General features: G+C 42.0%; 1 protein-coding gene and 1 pseudogene across 9 annotated transcripts in view; both read left to right on the top strand.

Moving 5' to 3' along the window:
• Window positions 1-9,875: 9,875 nt before the first annotated feature.
• Window positions 9,876-26,540, top strand: part of CAPN7 (calpain 7) — a 54,639-nt gene continuing 37,974 nt past the window's right edge. For 6 of the 9 annotated variants that reach the window (XR_011473688.1, XR_011473687.1, XR_011473686.1 and 3 more), the window contains exons 1-6: window positions 9,985-10,195; window positions 13,114-13,222; window positions 17,881-18,038; window positions 18,927-18,994; window positions 20,868-21,068; window positions 22,776-22,862. Coding sequence is in view for 2 of the 9 variants with exons in the window: in XM_070433376.1 (XP_070289477.1) it covers window positions 10,094-10,195; window positions 13,114-13,222; window positions 17,881-18,038; window positions 18,927-18,994; window positions 20,868-21,068; window positions 22,776-22,862 (725 nt within the window). In the remaining 7 variants the exon portion in view is untranslated. Of the gene's footprint in view, window positions 10,196-13,113; window positions 13,223-17,880; window positions 18,039-18,926; window positions 18,995-20,867; window positions 21,069-22,775; window positions 22,863-26,540 lie in introns of all 9 variants that reach the window. The other 3 variants (XR_011473689.1, XM_070433376.1, XM_070433375.1) reach the window with 1 other exon arrangement.
• Window positions 15,729-16,913, top strand: LOC138992547 (keratin, type I cytoskeletal 18 pseudogene; annotated as a pseudogene).

The raw sequence follows: 26,540 nt of genomic DNA, 5'->3' as shown, positions 1-26,540 counted from the left end.
GAAGTGAGAGAGCAGGACAGGCTGGGATGTTCGAGGAAAGCACAGGATGGATGGGACCATGTCAGTATCTCATCGCCTCCCATCTGGTGATGCGGGTGACCTGCACCTGCAGGCGAGGGCACCCTTTGCCACAAAAATAAATACATGCCTCACCCAGAATTTGGAGAAGCCATAGAGGAGATTGGGCAGAAGCGGAAGAGTTGTGGGCCCATTGCTGCCCCACACCAAGCAGATAAGCCAGCAATGAGCTGCCACCATGACCAGCCTTAAGACAACATCGTTACTGATGCACTTCTGTCTTCCAAGTTTCACACAAAGGGTCTCATGAGGCCCACGCTAGGCAAAAACTGTGCAGGAGAGGAAACTCTGGGAAATGTGGTTCCAGCTTGGAAGAGTCGGAACTACAAGTCCACCAGGACCAGGGTAGCTAAAACTCAGTAGCTGTGCAGCCGGAAATCAGTTTGCCTGAGGGTTAGCTGCCCTGCTCCAGCTTAGAGAGGGTCTAAGCATAAGAATCAGGTGAACAAGCTGCCAATCAACCTAGTGAGGAGAAGAGGAGCAAATTCCAAGCTGCAACCTTGTACATTTTTGCACATATAATTCATTTCAGCGGGTGTTAGTGCCAATTAGACAAGCAAGATGACTCAGGGTAGGTACCTGATGAGCTAACCCAGCAGAGCAGAGCAAGGCACAAGGGATATAATCTAGCATCGGAAATTAGACGGCATACAATCCCCTGGTGTGTGGGTAAAAAAGCAGATTACCCAGTGCCCTGGTTTGGGGGAAATTCCAGGAATCTGTGTTTCAACAAACACCTAAAGAGATTCTCATACCTTAGTTCACACTTCGAGAAAGACTCCTCTAGAGGTCTAGCAAGTCAATTTGCAAAGTCCCAAATCTACCCTGTTTGCAAAAACCAGTGACAGTAGGTTATTTTAATGGAGAGAACATCTTTATAGGAAGGCAGCAGTGGGAAATCAAAATCTGCTATTTATTTTAGCATGATGTTCTAAAGGTTATTTTAGAATTCTATTTTTTGAGGGTTCATAAGTGTTACTTACTCTATTAATATAAAACTTGATGGTTGCCAAATTACATCCTCCACCCTGACTTGTCTAACAGCCCACACCTCTGCCACCTCAAAGCAGCGGAGGATTTGGAACGCCACCTAGTGGTCATGATGAGCCCTTGCTAAGTGCAAAGCGAGACGTCCCTAGTACTTGTGGACGACAGAATGTGACAACTGAACTCTAGAAACTGCTAATGGTTTAAATTTGTTTTTTTCAGTTGAATAGAACTGGAGAATTTTCTGAGTCCTCCCTTGACTGCTTTCTAGAATAGAAAGAACGTGGACTTTGAAATGTGGCAGGCTTGGTTTAAATCTCCGCTTCACCACCTAAAAGCAATGCCTGAATTTGTGCGTCACCTCACATCTTAGCTTGCCAGCTTCAGCTGCAGAGTGATGGCAGCGTGCCTCGGCTTCACTGAGCATCTCTCGGTGTCTGCCCCGAGGCTTCTCAAGGCAGGGAATGCTTGGGACAACTGTGGGAATCTATGTCATTCACACATACAAACACAGCCCTGTAGTAACCCTAGCCACAGGGATCCAGAGCCCATAACAAATTTTTCACTTTCTCAGGCAGCAATTCTGAGGAACAGTCTACCTACCCAGTTCCTCAGAAGATTCCAGTAGAAAGTACTAGCAAGCCCCCATTGCCCAAAGTGATGACCAATTCAAGAAAGTCCATCTTGCCCTAATCCAGTGGTTCTCAACCTTCTGGCCCTTTAAATACAGTTCCTCGTGCTGTGACCCAACTATAAAATTATTTTCATTGCTACTTCATAACTGTAATGTTGCTACTGTTATGAATCATAATGTAAATATCTGATATGCAGGATGGTCTTAGGCGACCCCTGTGAAAGGGTCGTTTGACCGCCAAAGGGGTCGCGACCCACAGGTTGAGAACCGCTGCAACCGGTTTGGCTCAGCGGATAGAGTGTCGGCCTGCGGACTGAAAGGTCCCACTACTCAGATGAATGCACAAACGCACCATTTGCCACTGCTCTGCTTTGCCTTGGTCATATCGCAGGGCTTCTGGAACACGAACATGTCCAAGAATCACCTGGAGGTCTTGTTAAATGCTGATTGTGATTCGGTAGGTCTGGGTGGGGCCAGCACGTTTGCATTTCTAACAAGCTCTCTGGTGCTGCTGGTCCAGGAACCACACCTTGAGGAGCAAGGTCATAACGCACCACTCAGATGTCTAACAACAAAGTTCTTTTCACCTGTTTTTGAACTTCACATACCATGCATCATGCAGTACATACTCCTTTCAGTTAACTTGTTTATGAGATTTATCTGGGATACTGCATGTAGCAGCGGTACCTTGTTTCATTGCTGTATAGTATTCTATGTTATGAATATATCATAATTTATTGATCTATTTGCTACTGAGGAATAGTTGGCAATTTCTATGTGGTTTTATTATTAATGCAGAGACACTTTGAGAACCACTGCTCTAGAGAACAAAGGAGGCCTGGGAAGTTCAAGGTCTGTTCCCAGCCAAGACGCCTGACCATGACTCTATGGCCTTCACATTCCAGTGCTCAGGGAGACAGCACATCATGCTAAAGATGCCAGGACAGCGTGAGTGAGTCCCTTCCCTGAAGCTCCATCTCTGCTGTGTGGGCCCATGTTCTCGAAGCTTCCTCCCTCCCTTCCTTCCTCCTTCCTTCCTTCTTTCCTTCTTCCCTCCTTCCTTCTCTTCTTCCTTCCTTCCCTCCTTCCCTCCCTCCTTTCTTCCCTCCTTCCTTCCTTCCTTCCTACCCTCCCTCCTTCCTTCCTTCCATCTTAGTCATTTCTTCTATGACCCCTCAGGATACTTTGCTTTGGACCCTGCAGCGTGTCTGAACACTGCTTTTCCAGGTTAGACTCCACCATCTCACATGTCTTGTAAGGACACAAAGCTTTCATGAGTTACCTGCGTGCAGGTGGGTGATCCTGAGGTGCACCCACACCCCCTCCAGACTCCATCCCTGAGGCCTCAGTCCCTGGCTTCTTACAGAAACCGCCAACTTCCAGTGACCTCCTTTGCTTCCCTATAATGGGAAAATGGAATAATTTCCCATGAATTATCTCATGGGAAGAGCAAAAATAACTGTTGGTCCTTCGTTTTTTGGCTATATTGTCTCACTCTGATAAGAGACCAATTTTTCATGTCATTGACAGATTGGGGACATTGGCATTAGAACCTGAGGACAGAAGATTCTAGTGAAAGAGGACACAAGATAAGCTTTATTTTTGAACAGGTATAATAACTTTGGCCCATTTGAAACATTAGGTTCAATTATATAAAATTGCTGTTTTTAAAGGTGACAACAGTCATTTCATATGGTTCAACATAATTATATACATCCTAATTGTTTATAGTAAATATTATATGTATTTGATTACATATCTTAATTTCATATATCCTAATTTTATATATATTAGTATATACTTAATAGTTACTAATTACATATGTATACCTTACTTATATATCCTATATAATAAAAAGCTAATATGCAAAATGATTGTCTCACCTCCCGCCCTCATGACCTCACATCGGGGCAGGGGACCTGAGGCTGAGACCCGCACATGGCAGGGCTTGGTGGAGGAGCTGAGGCTGCGCCCCCTGCCCTGCAAGGCTTGACGGGGGTGGGGCTGGCCAGGTCTGGGTCTTGTATGATTTTGAGGTGCACGTGGGTGGGCAGGGACTTGACTCTGGGTCCCACAGCGCACCCCAGACTCTGACAGTAGGGAGATTTTCATATACATTTTACTAATTTTCTTTCATCTCTGACACTTCTATTATAGAGAAAGGGCAAATAGCAATATTAAAATATTTCCTCTAGCTGGAACCGGTTTGGCTCAGTGGATAGAGCATCGGCCTGTGGACTGAGGGGTTCCAAGTTTGATTCCAGTCAAGGGCATGTACCTGGGTTGTGGGTGCATCCCCGGTGGGGGATGTGCAGGAGGCAGCTGATCGATGTTTCTTTCTCATCGATGTTTCTAACTCTCTATCTCTCTCCCTTCCTCTCTGTAAAAAAAATCAATAAAATATATTTTAAAAAATATTTCCTCTAATTCCCTTTTTATGTGCATGAATTTCATGCACTGAGCCACCAGTCTAATTATAAATGCATTTTAACTATATAGACATATATTCTATTATATATTATAATTCCATGTATTTATATTGTATATATTCTAGTTATATATGTTAATTACATATCCTAATTATGTATCTTCCAATTTTTAGCATTTTATTATATACGTGTGTTTGTGACTAGATAAAGATACTATACATAATAGGATATGTGTAAAATTACAACATAGTATTAGAAGTTACGCACACATTCATGGTCAACTGAATTCAAAGTCATACCTGTAAATAAAAATCAGGATATTTTAAAATAGTTTTCTATTTTTCAATTATCGTTGACATACAATATTATATTCATTTCAGGTGTACAACACAGTGATTAGACATTTATGTAATTTACAAAGTGATCCCCTGATAAGTCTAGTACCCACCTGACACCATGTATGGTTACTGCAATATTATTGCTATATTCCCCATGCAGTATTTTACATCCCCATGACAAGAAAATGAGATGTTAATGTTCATCTTTTGTGTGTGCAGCAGCAGATATAGGTGAATTTCTGAGCGCACACCACCACCTTGTGTCTTTTGGGGAAACTACATGTGAGTAGCATAGCATGTTGCCTTAGAACAGTGGTTCTCAACCTTCCTAATGCTGCAACCCTTTAATACAGTTCTTCATGTTGTGGTGACCCCCAATTTCATTGTTACAAATTGAACGTAATTAAAGCATAGTGATTAATCACAAAAACAATATGTAATTATATGTGTTTTCCGATAGTGGTAGGCGACCCCTGTGAAAGGGTCGTTCGACCCCCAAAGGGGTCGTGACCCACAGGTTGAGAACCACAGCCTTAGAAGAAAGGGACTTGAGGCACTCCTTTATCTATTTAATAAACATTTATTTCACACCTGCTATAAACTTTGCCCTAGAAGGTTCAGAGTACAAAGCTTTCCAGTCTGAAGCCTCCCTGGAACTCCTCAAGGCAGATAAGCTCCTTCCCCCAGGCAAAGAGTATCAGGGAGAAGGAGGCTGAGCAGGGGGAGCTGGAGAGTCCATGTCCCACATAATCAAGCAGTCACTGCTCAGCTCTAGACAGTTACTCCCAGAAAGGCATATGGGGCCTAGTGGTTTTCCTCTAAGAGAAGCCGGAAGTTCAAATGTTGTGCAAATCTCTGATTTTTCAGTAACAAGTAATTCTAATTATTTCTAAATATCATGAGCCAACTTTGAGCATCGACAGGTTCTGCTCTGCTCAGAATGCCCTTCCAGAAAGAACTCCCTGCCAGGCTGAGAAGAGTGTAGTTAGCTGAGAGTCACGCCGGCTTCAGCTTCCAACGGAAGGCGTGCCCTTCTTGGAACAGCCCAAACCAATAATAGCAAAACAGCCATACAAGGGCCTGGACATCTGTACCAAGGAGGGCACCTCTAAAGAACAGCGTTGGCTCTGGAGGTCCCCAAAGACTGACAGAGACTCTGTCAGGTCCGCATGGCAGGCTGACAGTTCCCCTTCCCAATCCTTTTTCTCCCCACTTCCTTTCACATAGGTTTCCAATATTTTAGCCTCTGATTCCCCGAGAACCAACATGTACTATATGACTAGAATACCACTAAGTGATTGCTTGAAAAGCATATGTTCAGTCTGAAATGCCCTGCTGGAATATCTTAGAATAATGCTGACAAAAGAAATAGAATGTTAGCCAAATGTGTAATTCTAAATTTTCTAGTAAGCACATAAAAAGGGAAGCAAAACAGGTGAAACTTATTTTAAAATATAGTTTACTAAATACAATAAATTTAAAATAGTATCATTTCAACATGTAAGCAACATAAAGATAATTACATATTTTATATTTTCTTCTAAGTGTTGGGGATCTGGTATAAATTTTATGCTTAATAGTACATCTTAATTTGGACACACTAGCCACATTTCGAGTGCTTCCAAAGAGGAGAGGGAGGTCTCCTACATATATAGAAATTAAGGAGTGTTGTAGACAAAGGGAAAGGATGGGAATTGCATTTGCATTTACAGCATGAATTAATTCAATTGTCTTTTTTTGAAGTACTGACATGGTAGCTGCACCACAAGGCCCTTCTCTTTTTTGGCTCTTTTATTGAGATATAACACCCTTCTTTTCATCACAATCATATACCAAACTTTAGTTTGTGTCCTCAAATTCCTGAAGATATGGGCCCTTGACACATGGTTGTCCTCTACATTTCTACCTCTGTCACCAGGCAGAACTATAGATGACATTTTTATCTAAGCGGATAACCCATCCCCAATCTGTCAATGACATAGACAGTGGTCTCTTATCAGAGTAAGTGAGCCAATGTAACCAAGAAAGCAAGGACCAACAATTATTTTTGCTCTTCCCATGTGGGAAGTCACAGCTGGTGTTTGTGGGAGGGAAATGATTCCATTTTCCAATTACATAGGAAGGAAAGGAGGTCAGCGATGTTTGTAAGAAGTCAGGGATGGAGGCATCAGGGATGGCATCTGGAGGGGGTGTGGGTGCACCTCAGGATCAGCTTTGTGTCTTTACAAGACGTGTGAGATGGTGGAGCCTAACCTGAAAAAGCAGTGTTCAGACACACTGCAGGGTCAAAGTATCCTGAAGGGTCATAGAAGACATAATAAGGAAGGAAAGCAGGAAGGAAGGAGCGAAAGAAGGAAAGAAGGAAGCAAGGAAGGAAAGAAGGGAGGGAGGGAGGGAGGGAGTGGGGGGAGTAAATATATCAATAAACTGTAGTATATTCATAATATACTACAAGTGTTTGTGTCTTCAATGTGTAGCTCTGTGCCTGGTACAAAGTAGACATTCAGTGTTCATTGAATAAATAAATAAGGAATAAAGATTACATGCATAGGGAGTATATAAGCTCAAGGAGAGATCACAATTACCTGGAATATTAGGAAAGGCTTCCTTCAAGATGGACTAGGAATTCTACAAGCTGTGATCAGAGAGGGAGTGTTAGACATAGAAGTCCAGTGTTGAGTGAATAAAACTGCATTCAGCTGCTCAAGTGACTGCAAACACTTTGACAATGTGGCCGGAACACATGTTCTAACTAAAAGACCTCTACTCTGTGCTAGGGAATTTATATTTCTGAAAGGGTGAGGGCTATGCGCTCCCCCCCATCTTGCCTGTATCCTCCATGTTGGGGCCACGTGTAGCCTTCTTCCCGGAAGCCCAGGCCTCTGCTGGCCGCGCCCGGGATTTTAAACTAACCAATGACAATCAAATGAAGTGCGCGCCATAGATATGACCACATCCTGTGTAACAAGACCCGGCTCACGCCTGGCCAATCGGCAGGGCCCACAATCCCCTTGCGTCACCCCCCTATTTAAGCCGGATTTTCCCATGGGAGGGCACTCTCTCTTCCTGTCGCCGGGCCGGCCAGGAGCAGCGCCGGGCCCGGCCAGGAGCAGCGCCGGGCCGGCCGGGAACGGGGGTCGGTCTAGCTAGCCCAAAAATAAAAGGTCCTTCTGCTGTTGCATCGAACTGGCTCCCAGTGTGGAATTTTTGGGGATCTTGGAATCTGGGCATAACAATTTCATTCTTCAGAACCAAGATGGGGAACGACAGCACTTTGGATATACTTAGTGGGGAGTTCACTCATTCAACATTTTAAAATACTTACTGAGCAACTGCTCGCTACCAAGACTTGTGCTTAATACTGGAGTAAAACTGTTAAGGTCAGAAATCATCCCTGCTTTAGTTGTGAAACTGTAGGATGAGAACCATCTTTGTACTGGGGACAGGCAAATTCTTTTCACCTGTGTTCTTTACAACAGGCTGATGGAATGGTTATCATTACTAACCTCTCTAAATAGGAAGAGAGAGTGAAGAAATTAAGAAATTAGTTTCATTTAAACACAGCCCAACTGACTAAAAATCCATTCAGGTGTAATGAAGAATGAATTAAAAGCACACATTTAAAATGTAGGGTGGTGGGTTTTGACAAATGTATACTGAAAGGACAGAACAGGACTGATAGCTGTGTCCTTAACCCCTCTTCCAAGAAAAAGCCGCAGAATGTATCAGTTACTCAGCCTGCCCTTATCTCGGCCAATGGGAAAGTGGGGAAAACTAGCCCAAGGCCAAGAGTATGCTAGCCACCCCCCTGTCTTTGTGTAACCAGACCCTAGCTGCACCCTGCCCCTGCGTCACTAGCCCCCAGCCCTCACTCAACCAACCGGAATCGACCAAATCAGTGGTCAGAGTGTGCCCCCCCCCTCCAACCCCAAGCCCTATAAATTCTTTGTTCTCTTGGAACTCGGGGCTCTCTCTTGCATCCAGTAATGGAGGCAGGAGGGGTACCAAGTCCCGGGCTTGAATAAAAGACCCTTTGCTTTTGCATCGGAAAAGGCTCCCTGGTGGTGGATTATTGGGAACCCCGAACTCTGGGCATAACATATACATTTGGCACCACCACCACCAAGACATTCCCATCACCCGGAACGTTCCCTTCCCAGTCATTGACCTGATTTGCAGCATTATTGACTACACTTGTCTTATCAACGGAGTCATACCCTGTGTACTCTGGAGTCTTGCTTCTTTGACTCAGTAGGAATTTTGTGTTTCATCTATATCAGTGGTTCTCAACCTTGGCTGCACATTAGAATCAACTGGGAATCTTTAAAATCCTGATTTCTGGGCCTCATCCTCCGGAAATTCTTTCTTTGTTACTAATGTTGTGGTCCCACCCCATAACAAAGAAACAGAATTCCCAGAGGATGAGGCCCAGAAATCAGGATTTTAAAGATTCCCAGGTGATTCTTTTTTTTTTTTTTAATATATTTTTTTATTGATTTTTTACAGAGAGGAAGGGAGAGGGATAGAGAGTTAGAAACATCGATGAGAGAGAAACATCGATCAGCTGCCTCCTGCACATCTCCCACTGGGGATGTGCCCGCAACCCAGGTACATGCCCCTGACCGGAATCGAACCCGGGACCCCTCAGTCCGCAAGCCGACGCTCTATCCACTGAGCCAAACCGGTTTCGGCTTCCCAGGTGATTCTTATGTGCAGCCAAGGTTGAGAACCACTGATCTATATTGTGGCGACTACCCCTAGTTCATTTTTATTGCTGAATTCAGACTTTTAGGGAGAGGAGACATTCACCAAATAATCACCTAATTATTTTATCACAACAGCATTAAAATAAGGATACCTACAAGTGAAATACATTGTTTGTTGACAATTCAATCAGTTACTTATACACTAGAGGTGCTGTGTACTGGGTCATGATTCAGTTTGTGGAAAATAAACGTTATTAATGGGTACCTTAAAAGAATCCTATATATCCTATGAATGTCTTTAAGTCCCTTATTTTTAAAATTTCAGCCCAGGTGATGTTCGGAAGTGCTTTTTGTTGGCTCTTTGAGCCTTCCCTTGAGCTGGTAGGAAAAAAAAGGAATTTGTAGGGCGCATGCGCCCCTGTCCCGGCGAGCCCCCAGCAACAGCGTCAGCGGCCCGGCCACCTCCACGTAGACCGCGAAAGCGTACTGGGCCCCGACTCGGTACTGCCCGCCAATCCCGGGAGCCGTGGCGGTCACGTGCGCGCCTGCACGCCGGAATGGTCCCGCCCACCTCCTTGAACTCCCGCGAGGAGTCCGGCCTGCGCGGCCCCAGCCCCAGAGAAACTCCCGAGGGCCAGGCTGCGCTTGCTCAGTGCGGCCGGTGGGCGGGGCGGGAGATGCGGAGGCCGCGGAGTGGGGCCGCCCCACGGGCTGGGTGCCGGAGCTACGCCGTAGGGGCGCGGCGTCGCGGCGGCCCGAGCCGGGAAGACCCATTCTCTTTACGCGGCTGCCGTAAGGAAGCTTGGTTCGTCCTCCCTCGGTGCGCCGGAGTCCTGGCCCCGGCTCCCCGGTGCGCCACAGTCCGCGAAGCGCCTCTGCGTCAGGGCCTCGCTCCCTCGCCAGGTGCGGGGCCTCGGCGCCATGGACTCGTCGGCGCTGGAGCGGGACGCCGTGCAGTTCGCGCGGCTGGCGGTGCAGCGCGACCACGAAGGGCGCTATTCGGAGGCGGTGTTTTACTACAAGGTGAGCTGGGGACCGCGGAGTCCGTCGGAGGGGCCGAGGGGCGGGTCCCGGTACCGAGGCGGCCGGGCCCTCTAGCCTCTGCTCTTTACCCTCCTCTCTTCCTGCGCTTTCCTTCTCGGGCACCAGGCACCCCCACGCCCACCGGGGCTTCTGCCACGAGGGGCAGGTTTGCTCACAGCTTTGGAGCGACCACCTCTCCGGTTGCAGCCCGGACTGCCGGTGCCCACCTGGGGCTGCCGTGGCCGCAGTAGGAGGTGTGAGCGGTTAGGGGCCGGCTGATTCTATCACTTGGTTCTCATTTACGGCTCCTGGGAAGCGGTCTCTCATACACACTAAAATCATGCGTGTTCGTTGGAGAAAACAAAATAAGTTTTTAAAGAAGGAAACGTCTTTTATTCTAGCACTTGATGGTATATTTTTTGTGCTTGTGTTTCGGCGCGCGCGCGCGCGTGTGTGTATGTGTGTGTACCCTTTTTTTAAAAAAACAAACTTGGATCCTACTGTTGATAACTATTTATAACCTGTTCATTTGAACTTTTTCAAATCGTTAAAATTACTTCTGTGATATCTTACCAGAGGCACAGCGTTCTATTGTGTTTTTTTAGCATCATTCGGGTATTTTAGCATCATAAGTAATGGTTCGGTTAACATCCTTGTCATTCATTGTTGACACATGTCTTCTCTGTTTCTTTTGTATAAATTACTCGGGGCAGAATTGTTAAGTCAGGGTGTGAGTTTCTACAGCCCACCCTCTGCTCTCCAATCTTGAGGATTTGCAGACACACCCCTCCAGCCCTAGCTGAGCCCTCTTCTTCCTTGTAGCTGTATCTTTATCATATTGTCACTTTTTTTTTTTTTTTAGAAATGTTGTCAGAGAGGTAGTAATTTTTTTCCATGAACGGATATGCTATATCAGTAATGTGTGGTTTGCTTTTCTCGGATTAATATTTTATTGTCTTCATTTTATAATCCCTATTTGGAGACTTGTTTTGTTCATACTCATTTCGTTCGGACTTTTTTTGGACAGTTTCATGAAGGTGGTATTTCTTTAAAAGTAGAAATTCTGTGTCTTTTAGTTTTGTGAAATAACTGGTAAATATTCATAGATTAAAATAGTGCCATATAAAATAGTTTTTTCTAAAGTGAAAGAATATACTATGCAGTGCCTCTTGTTTTGCTATAAGATTTATATGCATGTCATTAAGAAGAATTTTTTATCTTTGAGAAAGTCAGTGTGGTTGTGCTCCTAGGAACTATATACATAAACTTTATGAGATATTTAGTGCTTACTTTCTTAATACTGTTCTATATGGGATTCCTTAGTGTCAATCACTTTCAAATAGAAATGAAATGAGTACAATAAAATTGATACCAGCAATTTTTAAAATTTGCTTTATTTGTTAAGCAAAATAATTTGAAAATCGGTATTTACATGCAAGATAATTAAAGGGGTAAAATATGTATTACATTAATGTATTGAAGTTAAGTGTAGCTATAATGTATTTAGATAATGATGGTACATGTGAAGTTATTTTTTTCTCCCCTGAAATAAGTGAGTTACAGAATCTGAGGAAATCATAGCTTTTGTACCCCCACAGCTTTTAGACTGAATTTCCATTTGGATCAAAATCAATAACTTTTGTTTGTTACTGATTTTGTTAGGTTTAATGAAACAACTCCTGCTCCAATAGCTGGATTCAAAAAGTGATGTTCAGTGGATGGCTTTTTTGGATCCAGATAATTAGCCATGCGGCTTCAGGAAGTGTACATGTTTAGGTTACTGCAGAAAAAGTGTTGCAATTTGGAGAAATCTCTCTGGTCCTTCTCAGTGATAGCATTGGTAACCATCCTGACGTGGTGATGGGGAGAATGGCAGCTCTTCCTCATTAGCCACAGCATAATTGGCTGTGGAAGTTAGGGAATGAATAGCTGAAAGGTGAATCCAGAGTTTCTTAATTAAAATAAGTTGATTTCATGCAGCTGAAACCTGCTTTAAACTGTGACACCATTTGGCAGTATTTTCTGTGGAGAAAGATTTTCTTCCCACTATGAGTTATTTAAGCTTTATAATTTCTTGTAATCTTTTCTTGACACTTAGTTTTATCTTATTTTATTGGTTATTAGTGGCCTGGTGCACAAAATTTGTGCATGGGGAGGTGGGGTGCCCCTCAGCGTGGCCTGCACCCTCTCCAATCTGGGACTCCTCAGGGGATGTCCGACTGCCAGTTTAGGCCCAATCTCACACCGGCAGTTGGACATCCCTCTCACAATCCGGGACTGCTGGCTCCTACCGCTCACCTGCCTGCCTGCCTGATTGCCCCTAACCACTCTGCCTGCCAGCCTGATCGCCCCCAACTGCCCCCCCACCAGCCTGCTCACCCCCAACTGCCCCACCCCCCGCCAGCCTGCTCGCCCCCAACTGCCCCCCACTGCCGGCCTGATCACCCCCAACTGCCCTCCCCTCCTGGCCTGACACCCCTAACCACCTCTGCCTTGCCACCATGGCTTTGTGCGGAAGGTCTCCTGGTCTAATTAGCATATTGCCCCTTTATTAGTATAGATTGTTATCTGTACTAATTAATACTTTTAAGGCACAGTTCACCATTTTAAGGTATATAATTTTAAGTCTGACCTGTTGCATAAAGAAAACATAAATCACAGCTATTCTAAGAAAATGTTTATAATCAATCCCTCCTATTTGAGTTGATAAGTTGTCAACAGTATGAGAAAATTAAGAGCATTAAGAACTGAAGAAAGGGTATTGGAGTATTATATAATTCATTTGCTTTATAAGTAAAGTTATTAATATCTTAAGGACATTCTAGTTTTGTCATTCATAGAAACCAATAGTTAAAAAGTAATAAAGAAAATTCAAATTGTAATTTATATATTAGATTCCTTTGAATTCTTATTTTTAGGAAGCTGCACAAGCCTTAATTTATGCTGAGATGGCAGGATCGAGCCTAGAACACATTCAAGAAAAAATAAATGAATATCTGGAAAGAGTTCAGGCTTTACATTCAGCAGGTTAGTAAAAGACTACTAAACTTATCACTGTATTTTTTTTTCTTCTCTTCCATCACATCTTACTTTTCCCTCTATGTTTCTCTTTCATTTTTATCTTTGGATCTTGATCCTAAGTCTCTTGTTGTTAATTCCTTTTTTGGTAATCACATCTTTAAAAGTCATAATATGTAAATGAATTATAGATCTGTGAAGGAGAACCTTAGAGATAATACAGTTCAATCTCCTAGTTTCCCAGAGGTTTAGAAATAGTGAGTTATTTACATTCTGACTGTATCAGTAGCAAAATCAGGATTAGGACCCTGTTAAAGTCTGCTTTTTAAGTATCTGTCACATGCCCTCTCCTGGTATTAAATTTAAATGACTACTCCTCTTAAGTGTTTAAAAATATTTTTTTATTGATTTCAGAGAGGGAGGGATAGAAACATCAGTGATAAGAGAGAATCATTGATTGGCTGCCTCCAGCACTTCCCCCTACTGGGGATCGAGCCCACAACCCGGGCATGTGCCCTTGACTAGGAATCAAACCCAGGACCCTTCAGTCCACAGGCCAATGCTCTTTCCACCAAGCCAAACCAGATAGGGCTCCTCTTCAGTGTTTAAAGACTTCAGTAGTGGGTTCACAGTCTCTTCTGTATCAGTATCCTCAACCTCAAGACCTTAGCTAAATTCTTTTAAACCATATCTTAGAAAAGCGACATGTAGGCAGAAACCTGGAACAGCCTGTATTTATGTTCATAAACAACATGGAAAATTCTTTAAAGCAAGTACACACAGTCTTAATGATCACAGTTTTGTTAGAGGTCAGGTTTTCTGTCAAAATTTGCTGTTCATAGTGTAGAAAAGAAATAATCACCTGTTGACATTTTGTTTTAGAAATGCATTCATCTTACTAAGGACTCTTTAACCCTTTTTCCTGTGGCCCTATGATAAAGTCACAAGCAGCTTAGAGCAGCAATTTATTTTCAATCTTTTTTATCTCATAGCACACATAAACTATTATTAAAATTCAGTGGCACACCAAAAAACATATTATTTTTTGCCAATCTGACAAAAAAAAAAAGTATAATTTTATTTCATTCACACCGGATAGCTATTGTGTTGACTGTCATTTTTTAATTTGACAACCTAATGAAAACGAGGTATCTAAATAGTCAGGTATTGCATGTTTTAAAAATTCTTGCAGCACACCAGTTGAACAGGTTAATATCACTAGTTTAGAGAAATCTTTACTTATTCAGCCTTTCCTGATAAACTTCATGCTACATTCCACTACTCATTCTGAATAGATAGGAGCAGAAGTTATAAGCACATAGTTAGAATAAAGTAGATTTGATGATTGGATTCCTTGCTATGACAGTCCCTTTAAAGACAAGGTGGTTTAGCCTGGTCGGTGTGGCTCACTGGTAGAACATCAGCCCACACATTGAAGGGTCTCGGGTTCAATTCCTGATCAAGGGCACATACCTCAGTTGCAGGTTCGATACCCAGCCCTGGTTGTAGTGATTGTGAGAGGCAACCAATCAATGTCTCTCTCTCTCACCCCCTTCCTACTTTCCACTGTTCTTTCCACTCTCTTAAAAAAAAATCAGTAGAAAGCCCGGCCAGTATGACGCAATGGTTGAGCATCAATCTAGGAACCAGGAGATCATGGTTCTGTTCTGGGTCAGGACACATGTCCTGGTTGCAGTCTCCATCCCCAGTAGGGGGCCTGCAGGAGGCAGCCATCAATGATTCTTTCTCGTCATCGATGTTTCTATCTCTCTCCCTCTCCTTTGCTCTCTGAACTCTCTCTCTCTCTCTCTCTCTCTCTCTCTCTATATATATATATATATATATATTTTAAGTCAATGGAAGAACTATCTTTAGGTGAGGATTAACAACATCAAAAAAAAGTCAAGGTGGTTTAGTTTAAGACAAGTCCCAGAAATTGTATAAATTAAGGTCCCAAAAATTGTATGTATTAAAATGTGGACTGCTTGTGCATCAGGGCCCTACTTGATAAAAAGTTACATTGATTCATGTATTCAAAATACCTGTAAATTCCAAGAAACTTTTATTTTCCCAACCAAGTAAATGAAGTTCTTAAATTTATAAATGTGATACTGAGGCACAGAATGAGATAGCCCTTATCTCTTGAAAGAATAAAGCTTTCCAGTGAAACAGAAGTAAAGTTCAAAAGGATTTTTAAAGTATAACATACCTTAATTGTTTTGCTAGCTTTTGGGCCCATTTTATTCAACAAATGAAATGAAATCTGTAGAGCATTAAATGGTTTCCTTAATTATTATTTTAAACAGAAGAGTTTAAACAGAAGAGTTTATCAAATAAAAATCTTGTTCAGAAACCCAATTTTTAAAACATAAAATCTGCTGGCAGTGAAGAGATCTTTGAGAAATGAGTTGTCTTTTGGGTGGGGAGAGGTAACACAGTTTGAAATTCACCAGTGTAGAATAAAAACTCAAGACTTGGAATTAAAAGATCTCAGTTGAGGCAGTTTGAACCCAAGTCTTGGTCTCTCACCTTCCTCCCTGAACAACATGAGCTTTAGCGCCCATTCCTTCTCCACCAACTACCAGACCCTGGGCTCTGTACAGTCACCCAGCCAGCCATCAGTGTGGCCAGTGTCTATGCAGGCACTGGGGGTTTGGGCTTGCACATCTCCAAGTCCCCTACTCAACCAGCAATGTGTGGCTGCTGGTGGTCTGGGGGCCTAGTAGGTATAGGGGGTGTCCAGAGCAAGGAGACTATGCAATTCCTAAATGACTGCCTGGAGAGGGTAAGGAGTCGAGATTGATCATCAGAGACTGGAGAAGAAAGGACCCGAAGGCTCAGATCTTTGCAAGTTCTGTGGACAATGCCCACGTTGTTCTGCAGATTGATAATGCCAGTCTTGGCTGCTGATGACTTCAGAGTCAAGTTTGAGATGGAGTTGGCCATGCATCAATCTATGGAGAGTAACATCGATGGGCTTTGAAAGATCACTGATGACACCAATATCACTCAGCTGCAGACAGGGATCGAGGCTCTCAAGGAGGAGCTGCTCTTCATGAAGAACCACGAGGAGGAAGTAAATGGTCTGTAAAACCAGACTGCTAACTTTGGGTTGACTATGGAGTTGGATGCCTCCAAATCTCAAGACCTCAGCAAGATCATGGCAGGCGGGCATCTGGGCCCAGTATGATGAGCTGGCTTGGAAAAACCAAGAGGAGCTGGACAAGTACTGGTCCCAGCAGATTGAGGAGAGTACCACAGTGGTCACCTTGCAGACCACTGAGGCAGGAATGACTGAGATGACATTCTCAGAGTTGAGACGTATGGTCCAGGTCTTGGACATCAACCTGGACTCAAGAAATCTGAGGGCCAGTTTGGAGACCATCTTGAGGGAGGTGGAGACGCATTATGCCATGCGGATGGAACAGCTTGACAGGATACTGCTGCACCTGGAGTCAGAGCTGGCTCAGGCCCGGTGCAGAGCAGCAGCGCCAGGTACAAGAGTACAAGGCCCTACTAAACATCAAGGTCAAGCTAGAGGCTGAGATTGCCACCTGCTGGGAGAAGGGGAGGACTTCCATCTTGGTGATGCCCTAGACAACAGCAACACCATGCAATCCAACCAAAAGACCACCACCCCAGGATTATGGATGGCAAAGTGGTGTCTGAGGTCTGTGACACCAAAGTTCTGAGATGTTAAGGCAGCAGAAGTGGGCACTCCTTGGGAGGCAGGAGACCAACAAAAAGTTCAGAGATTATTGATCATTAATAAATAAACAAACAGACAAAAGATCTAAGTTGAGTCCTTACTCTTCATTTGTAGCTATGAAACTTTAGGTTACATCACTCATTCTCAGCTGGGAGGGATTTTGCCCCTCATGAGACATTTGGCAATGTCTGGAGAGAAATTTAGTTTTTACACTAGGGGGGGTGGGGAGTATACTTCTGTCATCTAGTTCGGTAGGGGCCAGAGACCTTGTGAAAAATCCTACAATGCATAGGACAGTCCACAGCAAAGAATTACCCATCGAGAATGTCAGTAGTGCCAAGGCTGAGAAACCCTGAACTAGGTATTTTAACATTTTTGAGGTTTGGTATCTTCATTTTATAAATGGGATTCGTACATTATTCAGAGAGGTGTTACTGAGGGTTAAAGTTGTAAAAAAAGATCACCAACCCTAGTCAGTTTGGCTCAGTGGATAGAGCATCAGCCTGTGGACTGAAGGGTCCTGGGTTCGACCAGTCAAGGGCACATACCTCAGTTGCAGGCTTGATCCCCCGCCCTGGTCAGGCTCGTGTGGGAGGCAACCAATCGATGTGTCTCATATTGATGTTTTTCTCTGTCTCTGTCTCTGCCTCCCACTCTCTAAAATTCACTGGAAAAATTATCCTCAGGGAAGGATAAGAAAAAAATCACCATATACCTTTAAGAGACAAAAGAAAGATAACAGCTTTATTGAGATATAATTCACATAACACAAAATACACCTTCTTATTATCTACAATTCAGTGGGTTTTAGCACAACTCTACCTTGCTAAACTTTTTTTTTAAATGAAGGATTATAGAGGTTTGGTAAGGAATGTCTTAAATGTATTAAAATGTTATGTTGTTTCCCAGATAGATATATAGGTAATACTTCTTCTATGTGGCTTTTTTCCTATCCTAGTTCAGTCAAAGAGTGCTGATCCTTTGAAATCAAAACATCAGTTGGACTTGGAGCGTGCCCATTTCCTTGTTACACAAGCTTTTGACGAAGATGAAAAGGGGAATGTTGAAGATGCTATAGAATTGTATACTGAAGCTGTAGATCTCTGTCTAAAAACTGTATGTATAGCAACAAGTTAAATTTGGTGGAATTATGCTAAGAAATTTCTCCCTTTACTAGTTAATTTTATTTAACAATTTCTTAAAGAAAATGTGTCATGAATGTAACTAAATTACTCATTAAAAGATGGAGAGTAAAAAATGAATAGTGGATTTTAATATCTCGTTTAAAGTTTTAACAGCATTAAGATTGAATCATTAAGCAATTTTTTTCTAAATTACAGGTAGCTTTTTAACCTCTTTACATATAACTAACTAAATTAACTTATTACAGGAAGAATTTACCATCACAAATTTAGAATAAACTCCCCTCCCCCTTTTTTTTCAATTTCATACACTAAAAACAAAGGTAGTGGTTTGGTAGTGCTTTATTAATTTGCAGTCTAAAATCTATATGAGTTGCTGTTCTCTCTGAGGAGCCCTAGGTGGGATGTGAGCTTTAAAGGGCATCTAGTGCATAAGAGCAGTGTATTTGACAGGAAGATGAGGTGAAGTGGTAGAGAGTGGTCTCAGTATTATTCAGAGCACTGGCTTTTTGTCTAGGGTGTTTTGCTCAGGAGAACCATCTAGCCTGATCACTATGGGTACCAGAGACTGGAGGTAAGTGCTGGTCTTCTGAGGTTCCTCCTTCCATGGCACCAGGTCACACAGTTGTGTTCCAGTTACCACCTGTCCACTTTAAGTGGCCTTAAAGCTTACCTCAATGACAAGTTTTCAACACTATTTTAAACAATACCTTTAAGAATGAAAATAAAATGTCTTGGTTTATTCTCTCATAATTTCAAGAAGTGTAATGTGCATGGTTAATTTTTTTGCTTAGAAATATCATGAATCAAGAAAATTTAAAAATAATTATGCTTCAGAATGTGTATCTCTCTTTCTCTTAAGTCCTATGAAACTGCTGATAAAACTCTGCAAAATAAACTGAAACAATTGGCTCGACAGGCACTAGATAGGTAAGTTTTGGTCACTTAAGTTCTTTTCCATGGGTGGCAGTGTATTGTGTCACTTAAATGTGACAGATTTATCAAAATGTGTTAGAGCTTATAATAACAAATCTCCATCTTTTACCTGAGATGTAGAGGAAGTCTATTTTTTTTCTCTGAGTGCATTTACTTCTCTAGTTTCTTGCTTTAAATTTAAAAAATAACATTAATCAGGAAATGTTTTCTGTAGCTTTTTCTATATATGAAACAAAAATGATCATGGTATTTGAAATGGAAGACTTCCCTTCTGTTGTATAATATCAGACTTCCAAAGAAGAGAACTTCCAGAGAGCCTTCTAGAGCTAATAATAAAAATGAAGAAATTGAGAATGAGCCTGTTTACAGCCATACACATACCCAATATTATATAATGTAGTAATTCCTTTAACTCTGCTCAAATGTCAACTTTTCAATAAGGTCTGCCCTAACCAATATAAAACTGAATCTCCTTCAATACTTTTATCCTGCGTATTCTATTCTGATATTCTTTTCCATAACTCTTAACGCTTTCTAAGACATGAAATTTACCAGTTTGTCATGTTAATGTCTGTGTCCCTACCAACAGTCATCACTTTAATGCAAGCTCTTGAGCACAGAGAATTTTGTCTGTTTTGTTTAATGCTCTGAGCGTATAGCAGAGGGTTGGACTTAACAGTATGTGCTCAGTAGGCATTTGTTGAAAGAATAAATGGATTTGCACAATAGAATTCTACCCTTGAAGAGTACTATAGACAAAGGAAAAGGGTGGAAATTGCTTTTATAGTTATATTTCATAAAATTGCCTCCTTTTGAGGCTCTGACGAGCTAGCTGTACCACTCCAGTCTTTCTTTTTTTTATCAAAGTATAATTGTCATCCCTCCACTTTATTACCATCATCTAGCCTTTAGTTTGTTTTTTCAAATTCTTGAAAATATGGACACTTAACACATAGTTATTTTCTCCATTTTGATTTCTTTCACCAGTCTGAATCATCGATGACTTTTATTACCTATGCAGCTAACCCATCCAGTATTCTCTAAGTGTATCCCTAAGTGCACTGCAGTGGGTCAGTCATGGGCGCCTTTGAAGATCTGTTCAAAATTATGGATCCATTCTTTAAGAAAAATGTACATAAATTTTTTGGCATGAATTTCAGAATTTTTACAAGACTCCTGAAACTATATATGGACCTCAGATTAAGTACTTCTGTTTTTTAGCTTGTTAGTTCTTTGACAAAGTCAAAATTTCCTGGACTATCATGTGAGGCCTATAATCCAATTTCTGCCAGTGGTTTTATCTCCCACTGCTTCTCATTTGCACTGTTTACAGAGGTTGCATCCATTCTTTTGAAATTACCTTAACTCACTGCTGTTTCATACATTTGCGTATGCTATTCTCTCTACTCCAAATACTTCCTCACTCCCCTAGTGGACTTCTCTGCAGCCCAAACATCAATTCAGAAAAAAACATTCCCTGATTCACCCTCTCTTCCCACTTCATTAAGTTAATATCTTCTGTCAGGGATTTACTCAAAAGTACTATTTCATGTTAGCATCTGTCACTTTTGATGTAGTTGTCTTTCTTTCCCCACAAAACTACGAACACCTTAAAAGTAGGGATTGTGTTTTATACATTCTTATATCCCCATTGCATAGTATCTGATATAAATGCTCACTTAATAGAATGTTGTTTGCAAAAATACCTTTGGGAGTAGCTTAAGTAGTGAACAGTAGACTAGTTTGTAAGAATTTTATATACTAGGTTTACATTAGGAATGCTTGACTGGTTCTTGAAGTAAATTTTATTTTCTGGAAAGCTTAAATGTGAAAAAAGCTAAACAGTGTTTCTGTACCTCTATTATAGAGCAGAAGCATTGAGTGAGCCTTTAACAAAGCCATTATGCAAAGTCAAGTCAACCAATATTAAACCAAAGCCACCTCCAGCAAGAGCACATTTTCCACTAGGAACTAATCCCTTTCTTGAAAGACCTCAGCAATTTATAAGTCCACAGGCATGCGATGCACAAGGACAGAGATACACGGCAGAAGAAATAGAAGTTCTCAGGTAAATTAGTTTCTCATTCATTGTAATGAACAATTTTATTCGCATTAGGTTTGTTGGGTCATATTCATATCTTGTAGTGTATAACGCTATTATATATTGTCATGCAGTCACAACTTTAAATACTTAAAATTTTTCTAATATATTTTAGTATTAGCATTTCTACTAGGTATGTTTTCCTGAAAATCCTAGCATTCTTTAAAATTGAGAACTAGAATTTAGGAAGCAAAATAGATCTGTGGCAGACCAATCAATCATCTGTGCAACTTTGTAACCAGATCCCTAATGGGAAAAATAAATTGTTACCTTGAAATAGCAGTCTAGGCCAGGAGTTAGCAAAGGGAAGCCTTGAGCTATGAAAAGTTTTTGGATTTTTTTAAGGGTTCTAAAAAAAACAACAACAAAAAACACAGAACAACATATGACAGACCTCATTGCAAAGCCAAAACTATATTCTATTTGGCCCTTTAAAGAAAATGTTTACCAACCCCTGGTCTAGGAAGCCATATCAGTGTGTGGAAGAGCCTCAAGGGTGTTAAAAATGCAAACAACGGTGATGTGGAACTCCTTGGTTGCATTCTGAGCCATCCCAGATGGGATAAATCTCTGAGCCAGTGTGGCTGTTCTTCAGTTGGGCTCTGGAAGAGATCTAACCTACTTAGAGTAGTGCGAATCATGTAGTTGCTCATTTTTAATTTCCTAAAATTGAGCCTAAAGGGCTCCTCATGTAGCAGCCACCTGAGGGTATTTTTCTTTCTTTTCTTGCCATGGATTTTAATTCTCCTACAAATCTGGCTCTCTTTGCCTGGCAAATTGCATGTGAAACGAAACAACGCAGAGCAGGATGAATAAGGGTGGTTTTGGAATTGAGAGACGGTAGATTAGTAACAGTCCGACACTTGGGCTACTTGGCATCCAAAAGTTCTCTTCTGTACACATTTGACATTCCATACTACAACAAAACAACTCTATATTTCTAACAAATGCAGCTATCCTTCATACAAGTGAAAAGTTCTCATCCTCTCAGAAAAAGGATATACACAGTCATAGTATCCATCGCTTACTGTATTAACTGTTCTTCAAATCCAGTCACAGTCTCCCTGAATATTGGGGACTAAGTGGTGAAGTTACCCTGCTATAAATAAATAAAATGAGGGAAAGAAACAGAAGAAGGAAATAGTAAATATACTAGTATACAAATAAATATACACAAAACAAGAAAATATGAAAAGCTACTACCAAACACATTTCTTTAACTTTTCAAGAGGCCATAGCTGTTATCTTTGACACTTAACCACTCCATATTCTCATACCCAGAAAATATGAAGAATATAGTTTCATAGTTATAAATGTCATGTTTTTTAAATCTCAAAATAACCAAGCAATTGTTTTCTCCCTTTGGACTTAGGATAGAATTCACTTTGTCCCTGGTGTCACAGACACACAGACACTTTCAATACTTCTGGTTGGGCCTGTCTTGAGACTATTGTTTTGTTGTAACTCTACTGAATTGAATTAAATCAGTTATTTTCTGGTACTCAACAATTTTGTGAAAAATTTGTACAAATAAAGATACTGGTTTTGTCCAACGTGAGATTGTTGGTTTAATTTTATTACAGTACTATACCTTGTCATTTAAATTTTAAGGAGTTTAAGTAAATATGCTAATTTGAACATTTACTTTAGATTTTATTTTCTTGTATTTTTTAGGACAACATCAAAAATAAATGGTGTAGAATATGTTCCTTTCATGGCTATTGACCTGAGAGAACGTTTTGCCTTTCCAATGCCTTTCTGGTAAGTAAGCACTATAGCAATTTTTACTTCCAATATTTTACTTTTTCAGTACTTTTTCCATATTCTGAAGTCTAAATTTATAGTTTTGAATTTAAATTTGTGGTTTAAAAATTTGATTGGAAGAAAAGTGTGGTTATGGGAAGGAGATAGGGGCAGCACAGCAATACCTCTGTTACTCTTTTGTCTCCTTTTGCGTAACATTATACTCAGTGCCAAGCACAGTTCCTGGCACAAAGTACGTACTCAGGAAATATTTGTTGAATTGGTGTTTGATCACAACAAAAATGCAAGTCTAAAAGAACTGAATGGAAAAGTGGAATAGAATGACAATATTGTTTACTAAGAAGATATAATTCAAAAAGGAGTTAATTATGGAAGTGTTAGCACAGCCTTCTAGGATAGTGGAAGCTTATGTCAAGAGCCTTAAAAATATTGTTTGGTTCAATGCTAGCTTCTGGTCATCCTAAGGAAATAATCTTGTTAAAGATGTTTATGTATATAAGAGCATTCATCAAAGCATCTCATAGCAAAAAGTTATTGAAACAAATATTTAACAATATGGGAATGATTAAATAATGGTACATTCATTTTATATTAAGTACTAGAGGCCTGTTGCACAAAGAGATTCGTGCAATAGGCCTTCCTTCCCCTGGCTGCTGGCACCAGTCTTCTGCCGGCACCCAGGACCCAGGCCTTCGCTCCGACCACAGCAGAGAAGCCAAGCCTCGAGGCTTCTCCGCTCCGACTCCAGTGGAGAAGCCAAGCCTTTTCAGTCTTCTTCAGTCTTCAGTGGTCTTCAGTATTCACTCGAGTGGAGCCTTCAGTCTTCGCTCTGAGCCTACATATGCAAATTAACTGCCATCTTTGTTGGGTTGATTTGCATGCTCATCCTGATTGGCTGGTGGCCATAGTGGAGTGACACCAATTTGCATGTTTCTCTTTTATTAGTGTAGATTATGGTTCCCATAAAAAAAATAAGTCCTTGAAAAATGTAGGAAAAATGCTTGCAATCTAGTAAAAAGAAAACTAGAAAACTATACATAACATTCAATTTTTTTAATTTTCATATATTTATACATATATAGAAAATGATGTAAAGATTATACATCAGAATTTTAGTTTTTATTTATAGGTAGCAAAATTGGGTGAGTTAACTTTTTAAAATATTTTTATTTTTAAAAAATTTTCTGCAATGCACATATCAGAAAACAGAATTGAATGCTTATTATATACAGAAAATATAAAAGGACTTAAAAAGAACAAAAGAACTGCTTTCTCATTTTTGGTGTTTTGCTGTTCTTGGGTGGGCAGAAGTTAGATATCTCAAAGCCAGTAAGTTATCAATCTAATTTCTTCACTCAGGCAGCCGATGCTAATACTTGATTGGAATCTAAGAAAATCTTATATCTGAGAGGCTTTATAGCATTGATGTTGAGGGTACAGATTCCAGAGCCAAGTTCAGTTTCATGCCCTATATGATGCTGCACAATTTTTTAAGCTGCCTTAGATTTTAAAACAATACTCGAATCCACCTCATACCATTACAGTAATTATTAAATGAGTTAATAAAATATAAGCCACTTAATGGTGCTTGAATTTAAATTTGTAGTTTAAAAATTTGATTGGAAGAGAAGTGTGGCTATAGGAAGGAGGTAGGGCAGCACAGCAATACCTCTGTTACTCTTTTGTCTCCTTTTGTATAGCATTATACACAGTGCCAAGCACAGTTCCTGGCACAAAGTAAGTACTCAGGAATCCTATCTAATAAAAGTGTAATATGCAAATTAACTGTCACTCTGCAACAAAGATGGCGGCGCCCATAGGGGCTGGGCAGGACCCTGGCAGCATCACCCCAGCAATGTGAGCCCAGCAGGCAAGAGGGGCGCAGGCAGCACCCAGCAGGGCCTGCTGGGCAGTAGCAGCGGTGACTGGGGAGCAGGCAATCGGGATGCAGACAGTACCCAGCAAGTCCTGCTGGGTGGTGGCGACCTGCGCACAGGCAGCACCCAGCAGGGCCTGCTGGGCAGTCACCGCAGCAACCCGCAAGCAGGCAAGCGGGTTGCAGGCAGCACCCAGTAGGGCCTGCTGGGTGGTGGCCGTGGCAGCCAGAGAGCAGGCAATTGGGGCCGCAGGCAGCACCCAGCAGGGCCCCGTGGTGTGGAGCAGACAGGCCCCGCAGAGGCAGAGAACCATGGGGAGTGGGCCCAAGCCGTCAGTAGCACATCCCCTGAGGGCTCCCGAATTGGAGAGGGTGCAGGTCAGGCTGAGGGACCTCCCTGCCCACCCTCCCTCCCTTCCCCCACCCCCGCACAAATTTTGTGCACTGGGCCTCTAGTACCCTATATAAAGGGGTAATATGCAAATTGACCCTAACAGCAGAACGACTGGGAATGACTGGTCACTATGACAGACACTGACCACCAGGGGGCAGATGCTCAATGCAGGAGCTGCCCCCTGGTGGTGTTCAGTGCGCTCCTACAGGGGGAGCTCTGCTCAGCCACAAGCCAGGCTGATGGCTGCCAGCACAGGGGTGATGGCGGAAGCCTCTCCTGCCTCCTCAGCAGCACTAAGGATGTCGGACAGCAGCTTAAGCCTGTTCCCCGCTGGAAAGTGGACATCCCTCGAGGGCTCCCGGGCTGCCAGAGGGATGTCTGACTGCCAGCTTGGGCCTGATCCCCCAGGGAGCGGGCCTAAGCCAGCAGGTGGACATCCCCCAAGGGGTCCCAGACTGCGAGAGGGCACAGGCCGGGCTGAGGGGACCTCCCCCCTGAGTGCACAAATTTTTGTGCACCAAGCCTCTAGTATAATACCTCCTACTGGGGATATGCCCACAACCAAGGTACATGCCCTTGACCAGAATTGAACCTGGGATCTTTCCATCAGTCCGCAGGCCGATGCTCTGTCCACTCAGCCAAACCTGTTAGGGTTGCAGCCAGTACTCTTAACTATTGGCCTCATTCACTGGCAGGCCAGCTGGAACTCTTTTTTTAAAAAATATATTTGTATTGATTTCAAAGAGGAAGAGAGAAAGAAACATCAATGGTGACAGAGAATCATTGATCGGCTGCCTCCTGCACACTCCCCACTGGGGATCAAGCCCACAACCCTGGCATGTGCCCTTGGCTAGAATGGAACCCGGACCCTTCAGTCTGCAGGCTGACGCTCTTCACTGAGCCAAACCAGCTAGGGCCCAAGAAATCTTTTGAAACCCAAAGATTTGTTGCCCTTGCTCTAGAAGAGGTTTGAGGAAAGATAATTTTTATTTAGTACTCTACATCAATTTTAGGAAAATAATGCACTATATTTTGCCAACACATGGTGAATAGAGGGTAATGGAGGAGAATGGTGGATTTGGCACCAGAGACCTGAATTCAAGCACCCATTCTGGCCTGGCCGGTATGGCTCAGTTGTTGAGTGTCAACCTATGAACCAGGAGGTGACAGTTCAGGAGGCAGCCCATCGATGATTCTCTCTCATCATTGATGTTTCTTTCTCTCTCTCTCTCTCTCTCTCTCTCTCTCTCTCTGAAATAAATAAAAACATTTTTAAAAAAAGAAAAAGCCAGTTCTGCTATTTCTTAGCTGTTTGGCCAGGGCAAGTTGTTTAATCACTTTAAGCCTTTTCCAAAAATACTTGCTGTAATAGAATTGTTTTTGAGGATTCAATGAGTAATGTATG

The sequence above is a fragment of the Myotis yumanensis genome, unplaced genomic scaffold, assembly GCF_028538775.1.
Source record: "Myotis yumanensis isolate MYYU_CA2020_CCGP unplaced genomic scaffold, mMyoYum1.0.hap1 SCAF_14, whole genome shotgun sequence".
In the NCBI taxonomy this organism is placed as follows: Eukaryota; Metazoa; Chordata; class Mammalia; order Chiroptera; family Vespertilionidae; genus Myotis; species Myotis yumanensis.
The sequence above is the reverse complement of the archived record's forward strand: the minus strand, read 5'-3'. Positions and strand labels throughout refer to the sequence as shown.